At 39.3% G+C, this 13,838-nt stretch overlaps 1 protein-coding gene across 2 annotated transcripts in view; it reads left to right on the top strand.

Annotated features, from left to right (window-relative positions):
- ATP8B1 (ATPase phospholipid transporting 8B1) overlaps positions 1 to 13,838 on the top strand; it is a 92,193-nt gene that overhangs the window by 33,622 nt on the left and 44,733 nt on the right. For both annotated transcript variants that reach the window (XM_081317019.1, XM_081317018.1), the window contains exons 2-3: positions 8,490 to 8,681; positions 10,664 to 10,761. In XM_081317019.1, coding sequence (XP_081173145.1) covers positions 8,504 to 8,681; positions 10,664 to 10,761 — 276 coding nt within the window. In that variant the 5' untranslated portion in view covers positions 8,490 to 8,503. The remainder of the gene's footprint in view (positions 1 to 8,489; positions 8,682 to 10,663; positions 10,762 to 13,838) is intronic.

Below are 13,838 nucleotides of genomic sequence, written 5' to 3'. Positions count from 1 at the left end.
GGTGTACAAATGCTTCCATTATTGACAACCACCCTGAATTTTTCAAAAATATTTTACATTTTATTTTTCCCCAAGTTGTTGATATTGCATTTCTTATATAATGATTTTGGAAATATTTATGAACTTTATTTTTCCCGTACCATAAAAAAGCATGCCACCCCAATTGTAAATCATGCCCCTCCAGATATAACAGCCTTTTATTTCTAAGAGTTATCCATTCTTTTACCCATGTTAATACAGATGCTTAATAACATAAAACCCACTCCTATAGGCCAAATCCTCCATTTTTCTTGGCATCTTGTAACATTTTCATCTTTATTCTAGCTTTCTTTCCTTGCCAAATAAATTTCAAAATTAGTGAATTTAAGTCTTCAAAGAATTTTTATCAAGTTTTATAGGTATTGTTTGAAATAAAAATAAGATTTTTGGTAGTATATTCATTTTCACTGTAGCAATTCTTCCTAATATTGACAATTGCAAGTTTTTCTATTTTCCCAGATCCAGTTTTATTTGATTCAATAATTTTATGTAATTATATAATATAATAATAATAATAAGAAGGAGAAGGAGAAGAAGAAGAAGAAGAAGAAGAAGAAGAAGAAGAAGAAGAAGAAGAAGAAGAAGAAGAAGAAGAAGAAGAAGAAGAAGAAGTAGAAGTAGTTGGAAGGGACCTTGGAGGTCATCTAGTCCAACCCCCTGCTCAGGCAGGAAACCCTATACCATTTCAGACAAATGGCTGGCCAGTCTCTTCTTAAAAACTTCCAGTGTTGGAGCATTCACCACTTCTGGAGGCAGGTTGTTCCATTGGTTAGTTGTTCTAACTGTCAGGAAGTTTCTGCTTAGTTCTAGGTTGCTTCTCTCCTTGACTAGTTTCCATCCATTGCTTCTTGTTCTGCTTTCAGGTGCTCTGGAGAATAGCTTGACTCCCTCTTCTTTGTGGCAGCCCCTGAGATATTGGAACACTGCTATCATGTCCCCCCTTCATCGTTCTTTTCATTAAACTAGACATATCCAATTCCAGCAACCTTTCCTTATATGTTTTAGCCTCCAGTCCCCCAATCATCTTTGTTGCTCTTCTCTGTACTCTTTCTAGAGTCTCAACATCTTTTTTACATTGTGGTGAGCAAAACTGGATGCAGTATTCCAGGTGTGGCCTTACCAAGGCATTGTAAAGTGGTATTAGTACTTCACATGATCTTGATTCTATCCCTCTGTTAATGCAGCCTAGCACTGTGTTGGCCTTTTTGGCAGCTGCAGCACACTGCTGGCTCATATTGAAGTGATTGTCCACTAGGACTCTGAGATCTCTCTCACAGTTACTACTATCGAGCAAGGTACCACCTATACTATACCTGTGCATTTGATTTTTCCTGCCTAAATGTAGAACCTTACTTTTTTCACAATTGAATTTCATTTTGTTAGATAGTGCCCAGTGTTCGAGTCTGTCCAGATCCTCCTGTATCTTAAGCCTGTCTTCTGGAGTATTGGCTATTCCTGCCAGCTTGGTGTCATCTGCAAATTTGATGAGTTCCCCATCTATCCCTTCATCCAAATCGTTGATGAAGATGTTGAAGAGCACTGGGCCCAGAACAGAACTCTGGGGCACCCCACTACACACTTCCTTCCATGTAGATGCAGTTCCATTGAGGACCACACGCTGAGTACGGCCTGTCAGTCAGCTACGAATCCATCTGGTGGTGATGCTATCTAACCCACATTTTTCTATCTTATCAAGTAGTAGGTTGTAATCTACTTTATCAAATGCCTTACTGAAGTCCAAGTAAATTATATCTACAGCATTCCTCTGGTCCACTAGTTTTGTCACTTGGTCAAAGAATGCAATAAGATTTGTCTGGCATGATCTGTTTTTGACAAACCCATGTTGCCTTTTAGTGATGACTTTGTTTGCATCATGGTGTTCGCTGATTTGTTGTTTGATTATCTTTTCCAGAATCTTCCCAGGTATTGAGGTCAGGCTGATAGGTCTGTAGTTTCCTGGATCCATTTTTCCCCTTTTTTTTAAAGATGGGAACTACATCAGCTCTTTTCCAGTCCTCTGATAGTTCCCCGGTGCTCCAGGATCTTTGAAAGATATAATTCAGTGGTTCTGAGATCACGTCTGCCAGTTCCTTGAGAACCTTGGGGTGTAATCCATCTGGTCCTGGTGATTTGAACTCGTCTAGGCTGGACAGGTGCTCACTTGCCATTTTCTTGCCTATCTTAACTTGCGTTTCTATTCTGTTTTTTATGGCACTGGTTTGGGTAGGTTTTATCGTTGAACATCTTGCTGTTAAATATATTCCCAGATCTTTAACCTTTTTAGCTATCTGCAATTCTGTTTTTCTGACATTTGTGTGTTTTTTTTTTTTGTTTATCTGTAAGGTTTTTAACTATTACTTTGGTTTTTTCTCTGTTTATTTTCAGTTCTGCCATTTCTCCATATTGTTCTATCTTTCCCAGTAGTTTAGGAATCATCTCCAAAGGTTCTTCTAAAATAAATACCAAACCATCAGCAAATGCTTGTAATTTATGTTTCGCCATTTGTGTGGATGCTTCATTTGTGCACAGATTTGAAGTCATTGCAAAGCTTCAGGAAGGAAGAAGCTGGTTGTTCTGGCCAGATGGTGGGATTCATGTCTGTTTCGATAAATACCATAATGTTTTGTTTTCTCTTTTTATGGATGTTTGCAGTCTAATCTTGTTAGGTTGAGAATGTAGAGAAACATCATTGTAAATGAGATTATTGGATCCAGATTTAGAGCTCTATGGTCTGTGTACAGTTTGCTATTCAGACACAGAATGGATCTTCGTTTTTGCTACACCTCTTTAAAAAACAAAGTAAACTACTGCAGTTCTTTTTTTAAAAAAAAAGCTGCTTAACGTATCCTACAAGAAAACAAAATGCCTTTCATACAAGGGATTTCATGCCAGTTACGGACCGTCTACTAAAGAGAAGTTCCCTGAGGATGGGCTGCAGCTGAGTTTGAAAGCTCAGAAGACTAAATCTTTGGTGACTGACCCAGATTGGATCCTGCAATAGATAGCTTACTCTTATGCTGTAGAATAGCTTTTCCCATAATATTGAATAATTAAGAAGATGAGAAAACACTGATTTTGGATTATTACTATTCAGATTATGGGTACTTTTTTTTTAATTCCATTTATATCTTGCCCTTCTCCGAAGACTCAGGGCGGCTTACAAGCTTAGCAGTAGCCTTCATTCTATGTATTAGGGCTTTCACACACACCCCAAGCGGCATTATTACAAAGTCAGCTTAATTGCCCCCAACAATCTGGGTCCTCATTTTACCTACCTCGGAAGGATGGAAGGCTGAGTCAACCTTGAGCCTGGTGGGACTCGAACCTGCACTAATTGCAGGCAGCTGGTGTTACTTAAGGAGGCATTAGCCCACTGCTGCACCAAGGCTCTTACTTGCTTTATATTATCTAATATCATTGCTGTACTAGTTGGATACTGCATATCCTGCAGTAACTCCCCTGGATTTTGGGCTGGGGTCTTTGCTAAACCTGCTGAGAGATATCAAGAATTTGAATCCAGAGTCACTGGCATACTACATAAAGGTGGTCCTCAATTTAACAAATCATTCATTTAGTGACCATTAGACGTTACAGTGGCACTGAAAAAAAGTGACTCATGATGGTTTTTCACTCCTACAACCATGGCAGCATCCCCATGGTTACATGATCAAAATCAGGACGCTTGTCAACGGTTGTGGTGTGCTGGGATCATGTGATCAGGTTTCGCGATCTTCCGACAAGCAAACTCAGTAGGGAACCAAGATTCGCTTAACAAGTGTGTTATTAACTTAACAATTGCAATGATTCACTTAATACCCCATGGCAAGAATGATCGTAAAATGGGGCAAAACTCACAACAACTATCTTGCTTATCAATGGAAAATTTGGGCTCAGTGTGGTCATATGTCAAGGACTACCTGTACTCCACAAGCATTCCCTTTCTGGGGAAAGAAGGACTCAAATTAACTTTTCTGGAGAAAAGTTTCAGTTTTTCATAGTGTCTTAATCTGTTATGTGAAACAGTGGGAGGAAAAAATAATACAATTCTAAAGGTATGCAATTTTGTTCAGAAATTAAAAAGGACTGCCCATTTGCAGGCCAGCTGCTTGTTCTTTTACAAAGGTGTCATTGTTTAATGGAAAAGGAGGATTTGGTTGTAGGTGGGTGTGTAAGACAGTTTGCAGAGTTGAATTAATTTTCTTTTTTCAGTATCTTTATGAGGAAACAGTCAAGGTCATACTTCCTTTTTTCCTCGGAACATCTAATATGCAGCATAAAGAATTGCAAAATAGTTTGCTAGGTGGTTTTTTTAAATAAAATAAAATAAAATAACCCTGTTAGGCATTAACTATGCCACTCCCTACAATATAACTCAACCAGTGTTTGCAGAAAATGTAGGTACAGAAGTGCATCTATGGGTATTATTTGAGTTCAGATAGAAAGAAAGCAGCTTGATGGGGTGGAGTTAAAATACATGCATGAAACCTTGATTAAAGTCATGCAGAGCAGAAGAATAGAAAAAGGAAGATCTGAATTATGATACACATGAAAAGTAGGACTATGGACCAAGGGGCTTAATGTGGAGCTTAATGCAAAATCATTTTTCAACACATTTGTCTTTTCTTTTGTGATAGCTAGAATTAAAATAAATGTTTGCCAACAATTTAGATAAAATTGAAAGTGCCAAGCATTGTCCAGATATTTAACCTGCCTTTCTGAACCTGGTACTTTTTAGGTATATTGAACCTTGTCTTGTAAATTTTACAGTGTGGATATTGTGTGGTATATGTCTACCTGGCCCACCAGAGCAGGAAGGCAGAACGTTGTGGTTTCTATTAATGAAAGAAATACACCTGGTGGAACCTAGGAAAATGGCCCTCAATTACCAAATGGCAACCTGCATGTGCCAGTACACCATTACAGCTAGCCCACAGAGATGAGCGATATTTCTATTTTAAACTATGGTAATAATTTAAAAATAAATCCGTATCTTTCCTCTCTATAAATTAGCAAACTCAGCTGATCAAAAAAAAAAATCAGAGCAGAAATAAGTCTGGTTACTCCTTAGATGGAAGTCTCCAGGAAATCCTTCCCTGCAGATTGTAGACTGAAATTGGAAAAACATCCCCGAGAAAGAAAATGGGAAAAACCATTTCCATATTGTTGCCAAGTGGGCTTCATGAAGCTGGTAGGAGTGGAGCTTAAGATTTCAACTGTGAGCTCTTTCCTGATAATATGGAAATATACATATTATACTGGACAGGTGAATATGCTTCTAGTCTTACAATGTCCTTTGAATTTCTGAGGTGGATTAGAGAAGTGATAAACATCTTCAGGCAAAGTGGACAATGTAGGGTTAAGAGCATTGGGCTAGGGTTGAGAAGACCCCGATTAACAGAATAATAGAGTTGGACGGAATCCCCTGCCCAAGGAGGAGACCCTATATCATTGTAGACAAATAGCTGTCCACTCTCTTCTTAAAAGCCTGCAGTGATGGAGCACCCACAACATCTGGAGGCAAGCTGTTCCACTGATAGTTCTCACTGTCAAGACGTTTGTCTCTTCCCCCCCCTATGTTTGTTCTCTCCTTAATTAGTTTCCATCCATTGCTTCTTGTCCTGCCTTCAGGTGCTTTGGGGTATAGGTTGACTCCCTCTTGTTTGTGGCAGCCCCTGAGATATTGGAACACTGCTATCATGTCACCCCTAGTCCTTCTCTTCACTAAACTAGGCATACCCAAATCCTGCAACTGTTCTTCATATGTTTTAGCCTCCAGTCCTCTAATCAATATTCTCCACAAGAACCACCCTGTGAGTTAGCCAGTGCCTAAAGCAGACTCATACATTGATTTTCCATGGCCGGGCCTAAGTTTGAATCTGGCTCTCCCCAGTCCTAGCCTACTATACTATGCTGTTTAATATAGACTTCTTAAGTTAAAACAGTTTGGTGTAATGATTAAAGTATTGTGTAAAGCAGTGGTTCTCGACCTTTTCTTCACCCTGGAACCCCCTGTAAATATCTTTTGTGGCCATGGACCATGGCCACAGATCTCCAAGACTTAACTCAAGATTTAAATCATAACATTTCTTCAAGCCTTCGCGTTCTCCTCCCCCAGTGACAACACTGCATCTCCCCAGAGGTCTACCGACTACAGATTGAGAACCACTGGTGTAAAATATTTACACAGAAGGAAACCTGTGCTCTTATTTGTTCTGAATGTTGATGAAGATTCTCAGTCATCCATAGAGAGTTGCCATGACTTAACGCCAGACATTTGTCCTGAATGTTGATAAATATATCCTAGCTATATTTATCAACATGATGCTTTTTAGGTGCTTCATATTATAACGTCTGTTAGTTCCAGCCAGATAATCAGTCAGACTGATGGGAACTGTAGGGCCAATGTCCGAAGAAGGTTATATTACAAAATTAAGTAAGTATTTTACCAATTTTTGTTAAACAAAATATGTGGACCTGACCAGCACTGACTTGGTCTTTGGGGTGGCATGCCAAGAAGTCAGGACAAAGGTTAAACCTTATTTAACTTTAATTAATTGTCTACATTTTACATGATGATTCAGGCCATTGTACATAATATTAGTAGAGAGGGAGTAGAGAGGAAATAGTACAGCACAGCCACATTAATTGAAATGTTAAGATCCTTAAATCATTTATCTTGGATTCTGCAACCTCTTTTGTTATTCCCTACTTTTATTATTACATTACTGAACATGTTTTATAAAGTGAGCATGCATAATTAATATTTCAATCTGTCAATTCAAGAACGTCCCCACTTTTTTGTTGTTGCATATAGACATTTCTAAAGCCTATCTAATTAATTATTGATATGCAAATTGGTTTTGTCCCAGCATATCTGAGTGTCTGAACTTCTCTGTCTGCAATTATGACACCTTTTGAATCATTGGATGGAAGCTGACCTGTTGGCCTTCCTGTCTCCCTTAGAGGGATCCCTTGAGGTCCTCTTTGTAAGAAGGGAACCCTCAGCCTGTTAGGATTTCCCAGTGTCTAACTTCCTCTAAGGGACGCGGTGACTCAGTGGGTTAGGACGCTGAGCTTGTCGATCAGAAGGTCGGCAGTTTGGCGGGTCGAATCCCGAGTGCCGCGTAACAGAGTGAGCGCCTGTTACTCGTCCCAGCTTCTGCCAACCTAGCAGTTCGAAAGCACGTAAAAATGCAAGTAGAAAAATAGAGACCACTACGGTGGGAAGGTAACAGAGTTCTGTGCGCCTTTGGCATCTAGTCATGCCGGCCACATGACCACGGAGATGTCCTCGGAAAAGCGCTGCCTCTTTGGCTTTGAAATGGAGATGAGCACCGGCCCCTAGAGTTGGAAACGACTAGCACGCATGTGCGGGGGAACCTTTACCTTTACCTTTAACTTCCTCTATGTCCAGAGCTATTTGCTAGCAACCATGATCTCCGTTGCCTAGATAGAATAAGGCTAAACATTAGAAAAATAGTGGTTGTCCTGAGAGAGGTTCCAGTTCTATAGTTTTACCTCTTATCTGTAGTTTTTTTTAAAAAAAATATGATTTTTGTTAAACGTACTAGAATTGTAGTGTTTCAAGTCTTAGTTTCATTGTAAGACATTTTCACAATGGAATTTACCATCCCACTTAATCGATTTTCCATAGAAGTTGAATTGTTGATACCTTTTTAAAGAGAAATGGCGTGACGGGTTGGAGTTCAAGGTCAGATTTCTTTGTGTTTTAGTTTAATTAAAATTAATGAAATAACTCGGACATTGACATGGAATTTAGTTCAGGAAGAAAAGCCATATATCTACCAAATAATAAGATTTAACATCATCGGAAAAAGATAGATGGCTATTTATTATTGATTGATTGATTGATTGATTGAATGCACCAAGCCCCTGAATGATAACGGAAAAGATTCCATGCATGGGTTCTTTTTAAAGCACAGATTGAATACATTTGTTTTAGCTCAGGGGTGTCAAACTCAATTTCATTGAGGGCCGCATCAGTATTGCAGTTGCCCTCAAGGGTCTGGGTGGGCGTGGCCTACTGGGTGGGTGTGGCCTACTGGGTGGGCGTGGCTAGAGTGCGTATGGCCTACTGGGTGGGCGTGGCTAGAGTGCGTATGGCCTACTGGGTGGGTGTGGCCAGCTCTACATCGTTCGCATCAAGGGTGCCTATGGGGGCCTGGGCAGGAGTGGGACAGATCTGAGGGTCTCTGGCAGAAGGAGGGTCTCAGGGCCAGGGCCATGGCAGTGGGGGCCATTCCCTCACTGTTTCCAGGATGGCTTCGGGGGCCACATGAAACCACGTCGCGGGCCGGATCCGGCCCCCGGGCCTTGTGTCTGACATGTCTGTTTTAGCTGGTCAAATTTGGTCTGATGAAAAAAAAAATGGCAAGAAGGAATTCCATGACAGGTTGATACCGAACTACTTTTACTTTTTTTTCCCCCAGGAACTGTTGGCAGGATGAATTCAGAAAGAGACTCTGACACTACCTTTGATGAAGACTCTCAGCCCAACGATGAGGAGGTTCCATATAGTGATGATGAGACGGAAGATGACTTGGATACTCAACCCGAAGGTGAACCAGAGCAAAGCCGTATTAATAGAGAGGTGGAAACAACTCGAGAGACACTTCGAAAGGGTGAGAATGCAAGAAATTATCACCAAAGGCTAGTGATTATTTCGAAGGTTTTCTTTTCCTTTGTACTGACTTCTTTGCAAATGATTACGAAGACTGATGAACTGGACTGATTCAACAGAAAGTGTACAGGTAGTCCTCAACTTACAACTATTTAATGGCCATTCAAAGTTATAACTGCATTGGAAAATGTGACTTATGGCTGGTCTTGCACTTACTACGACTATCACAGAATCCCTGCGATCACATCAGCCAAATTTGGATGCTTGGAAACCGGCATATATTTATGATGGTTACAGTTTCCCGGGGTTGTGTGATCAACATCTGCAATCTTTCCAGCTAGCTTCTGACAAGCAAAATCAATGGGGGAAGCCGGATTTGCTTAACAATCATGTGATTGATTTAGCAACTGCTTAATAACCATGGCAAAAATGTTGTAAAATCGGGTATGACTCATTTAAGAACTGCCTTGCTCAACAATTCTGGTCCCAAATGTGGACTTAATAAGAATAGTTTGGAACTGATTGAAGTGTTAGGCATGATAAAGGCAAGTTGGGTAGAGTAGTTCAAGATAATTTTACTTTATAGGCCATATCCAACAAATGTACACACACACACACACACACACACACACACACACACACACTTAATTTAGAATATTTCTGAAGGAGTTATTGATGCCAGGATATTTGTTCCATTTTGGTTGTTTTTAATTTTTCTACCTTGCAGAAAAAATAGCACCAAAAATAGAATGCGTTTTCAATATTTCTGGAAATAAAGGATAATTATTTAAGTAGATCAATTAGTTGCCCATCAACAAACTTAACAGGTAATCTAACTGAGGTCTTGTTAGATGCCTGGGACCTTTAACATTTCCTTGCCTTTTAATTTTGATGAACAGAGAAAAAATTCCATTCATTAATCAATAATTAACTCAGAACTTTTGCAACAAGGAAGAGATTATCAAGGAGATTTTACCCCATCAGAATTCAGTACATTAATTGAGATATATGTTGTGGACATTATGCATGAACAAGTAGTAACAAATACTTGTGTGAATAAGAATTAAGGCACAGAAAAACAATAGTTAGATTATGTCAACTTTTCAATTGGATTTAGTAACTGCATAGCATATGGATGCGTCATTACAATAACTTTTTAGCAAGCTTTTCAATTGAAAAACAAAACAAATGGATGACATAACTGTAATTCTTTTTAGTAAGGTATTCTTTTTTCCCCTCCAGATAAAATTAATTTTTCCATTCAACAGCTATCCAGTTCTCCCACTTTTAGCATCTCTCTGTCAATACGGTATATTTTGTTCGTTCACCAGTACTGCTAGTTTGCATTTATAGAAGCAAAGTTGAACAGCATCTAGATAGTTAATAAGAGCTGTGGTGGTGCAGTGTTTAGAATGCAGTACTGCAGGCTAACTCACTGCTTACTCCAGGAATTCAATTCTGAGCTTGATTCAGCCTTCCATCCTTCCAAGGCCAGTAAAATGAGGACCCAGATTATTGGAGGCAATATGTTGATATTGTAAACTGGCCAGTGAGTGCTGTAAAGCAGTGGCCCTCAACCTTTTGGGCACTAGGGACCGGTTCCATAGAGAAAGGTTTTTCTGCGGACTGGAGGAGGTATGATTTTGCATGCTGCCTGCATCCCACGAATGGAGTTTCGCTTGTTTGCACGGACCAATTACTGGCATGCAGCGGCCCAGTAAAGGTCCTCAGACCAGGGGTTGGGGACCTCTGCTGTAAAGCACTATGAAGTGGTATATAAGTCTAAGTGCTATTGCTATTTCTGAATTTATGCAAAATCAAGGATATAATGCAGAATTTTTGCCTTGTGAGCTTTGGAAATGGTGCTTTCAGATTTTTAAAAAAGGGAGGGTCATGCACACTCCCACTTAATTCATATATAGAAGGAAAACCCATTCTCTACTTCCAAGTATTTACAAATTAAATATTTTGCTGTGTTTTCAGATTGCAGCTGGCAAGTTAAAGCAAATGACAGAGCTTTCTATGAGCAACCCCAGTTTAAGAAAACAATATTCCTTTGTATTCAGAAAAGTAAATATGCGGTAAGTAAATATCTCTATATGTAATAGTTTCCAATAGTTCTTAAGCCTCTCATCTAAAGACAAAATCTTAATCGATTAATTGTTTTAATTTTTATACAGGCATGGATTCATTAGCCTAGACCAGGGGTAGGCAACCTCGGCTCTTTTATGACTCATTGAATTCTGGGAATTGAAGTCCATGAGTCATAAAAGAGCCGAGGTTGCCTACCCCTGGCCTAGACTTTGTAAAAGTAGCACTTTCCAGATGTATTTGATTGCAGTTCTTACCACACTGTATTTAGCCACTTTGTCCAGCATGTTTTAAGGAGAACAAACAAAGAAACTGGATTCCTTAGTTAATCTTATGTTCATTTTCATACAGTACACAAGGATTGCAGCTGGCCTTTTAACATTGTTGAAGAGCCTAGTGGTTGGTGCATTGAAGTTTCTATCAATCCTAAGTTTGCTCTGATCTTTTTAAATTCTCAAATAAGACCTCATCTAAAAAATATTTACCCTTTGCAATTTTAATTACTTAATTATTTTCTAAATGCCATTAACCTTTTTTGTGCCAGAGAATTTGATTTGCATTTCAGTGGCCTTTTGGAAGCTGCACTTTAAAAATTGTTGATTAGAGCTAAATCAGATGTGATTTCCTTCTATTTTATTTTAATTAAAATTAATGAAATAACTCGTACATTGACATGGGTTTTAGCTGAGGAAGAAAAGCAATACATCTACCAAATAATAAGATTTAACATCGTTGCAAAAAGATTCAATAGGTGGGTATTTATTTCAGAAAGAAACAATAAACTCCTATCTAAAAATAGCTACTCAGAAATCTGGAAAAATATAGTTCTTTTAAGATGGAGAAAGTTAAAATTGTCTTGATTAAGAGTTCTTCCAAGATTTAATTTTCTGTTCCAAATGCTTTCATTAAAAATGGAAAACAAGGTATTAAATGAATGGCAGACTAATAGCAGACCCAGGATTAAATTCAAGAAATACAAAATTCTGAAAGATTAAGCAATCTGGCAGCCCCAAACTGAAGGTAGACCTTCAGTTATAACCATTTGTTCAGCCACCATTCAAACTTATGGCAGTGCTAAATGAATGGTTCTTACGCCAGTCAATGAAATTATAGCCATTGCTATAATTATAGCCATTGCCCTTTAGTCATAGGATCAAAATTCATGTACTTGGAACTCTATCCACACATATGATGGAAGGGGTGCTCCAGTTGTCCCCATCTGCCTATTACTTTCCCCAAAACTTTATTGTTTGGGTTGCTTTACACCATGGGTGTCCAACTCGATCACGTCATGTGATGACGGTTTTTGCCTTCGTGGAGTGGGGTGGGTGTGGCCTGCATGTGATGCATGTGGCCCATAGGCTGCCAGTTTGACACCCCTGCTCTACAGCATGGTTGTCCAATCTTTTGGCTCACCTGGGCTGCATTGAGTGAAGAGGAATTGTCTTGGGCCATATATAAAATATATAATAAAGTTAATGTATATAAATATAACTACAAATCACATCATAATGTTAAAAGTTTATTATCTTGTAAGGATGTATTATTACCATGTTTCCCCCAAGATAAGACCCTGTCACATTTTATTTTATTTTATTTTTTGCCTCCGAAAGAGGCACCAAGTCTTATTTTCAGGGGGTGTCTTTTCTATTCACCTTGCAGCAGCCCCCCCCCAGCCCTACCCAGCTGGCCCACGTCTTCTGCGGCTGAAGGAGAAGTTTCATTCTGCAGCTGAGAATGGAGCTCTGATCTGCATTTTGCATTCAGAAGGCCTCTGCAGTCAAGAACCGAGCTATGGATTGAATCTGTAACTCAGTTCTCAGCTGCAGAGGCCTTCCGGAAAGGCCTCTGACTGCAAAATGCAGGCCAGAGCTCCCATTATCAGCTGCAGAATGAAGCTGCTCCTTTGGTCACAAAAAGAAATGGGCCGGCGAGGAGAGGCAAGTGCCGATCCATGGGAGGCCTGGCTGCAATGGTAAGCACCATTAACCTATCCCCACCCTAGCTTGATTTTTAGGCGTGTGCCTCACCCCAAAACTAGAGCTTGTTTTTGAGATAGGGCTTATATTAGGCTCAACCCCAAAATAAAGCTAGGGCTTATTTTCGGGGTAGACCTTATTTTCGAGGAAACACCTGCTCTACATAGTGACAGTTCGTTCATTCGTTCATTCATTCTTCACATTTCTGAAGCACCCGTATCCCTCAAAGAGGGATTCTGGGCAGTGTATAATAAAGCATCAAAATATAAAAACAGCATATAAAAAATTTAAAATGTTAGAGTTAAAAAGTTTTAGAATTAAATTTGTTTAAGGAGTCAAGAATAATTAAACCCCGTTAAAAATTAATTGACAAAGAGAAGGTTCTCATATCACCAACCAGCATCATGGCTCCCCATGCAAGGCTACAGGAGTTAAAAAGAGTTTAACTCCTTTTTGGAAGGCCAGGAGCGTTGGGCCCTGACTCACCTCCTGGAGGATAATATTCCATGGGGTGGGGTCAACGGTAGAAAAAGCTTTCTTCCTAGACCCACCAAGTTGGAGTTCTTTAACTGATGGGGTCTGCAACATACTGTCTCTGCCTGACTGGGTGGGATGGGCCCATGTAATGGGATGAAGCCGGTTCTGTATATGTTTACGTTGTAAAATTTATAACCCTATTGGGTTAATTATGGTTAGTTATGGAGCTACACCTTAGCCCTAATTAACTGTACTTGCATACACTGCAGGTTTTGCATCATGTTGTATTTTAAAACAATTCTGAGTCTGGCCCTTAGAGCATAAAACTCTTACATTCTGACTTATCAAACAACGTAACTGATTCTCAGGGTTGAGATTAGTTTGTTGGTTAAAATTGTTTTAGAGTAAATTGAGCAGCAGAGTTTGTGAGAATTCCTTTGCATACTTAAAAAAAGTCAACAATTCCAAAAGTACATATTATAGAGAATATTTATAAAATCCATTTATAAGACAAGCCTGGAATGGGGGTTTTTTTAGGCTTCCCAAGCCAGTTTTTCATTACTTGGTCAAGTGGTGAAAACCTCTCTATTTCCTTTCAATGTCTTTTTAAA

The sequence above is a fragment of the Vipera berus genome, assembly GCF_964194415.1.
Source record: "Vipera berus genome assembly, chromosome: 2".
Classification (NCBI taxonomy): Eukaryota; Metazoa; Chordata; class Lepidosauria; order Squamata; family Viperidae; genus Vipera; species Vipera berus.
This window is presented reverse-complemented; position numbering and strand designations above follow the sequence as displayed.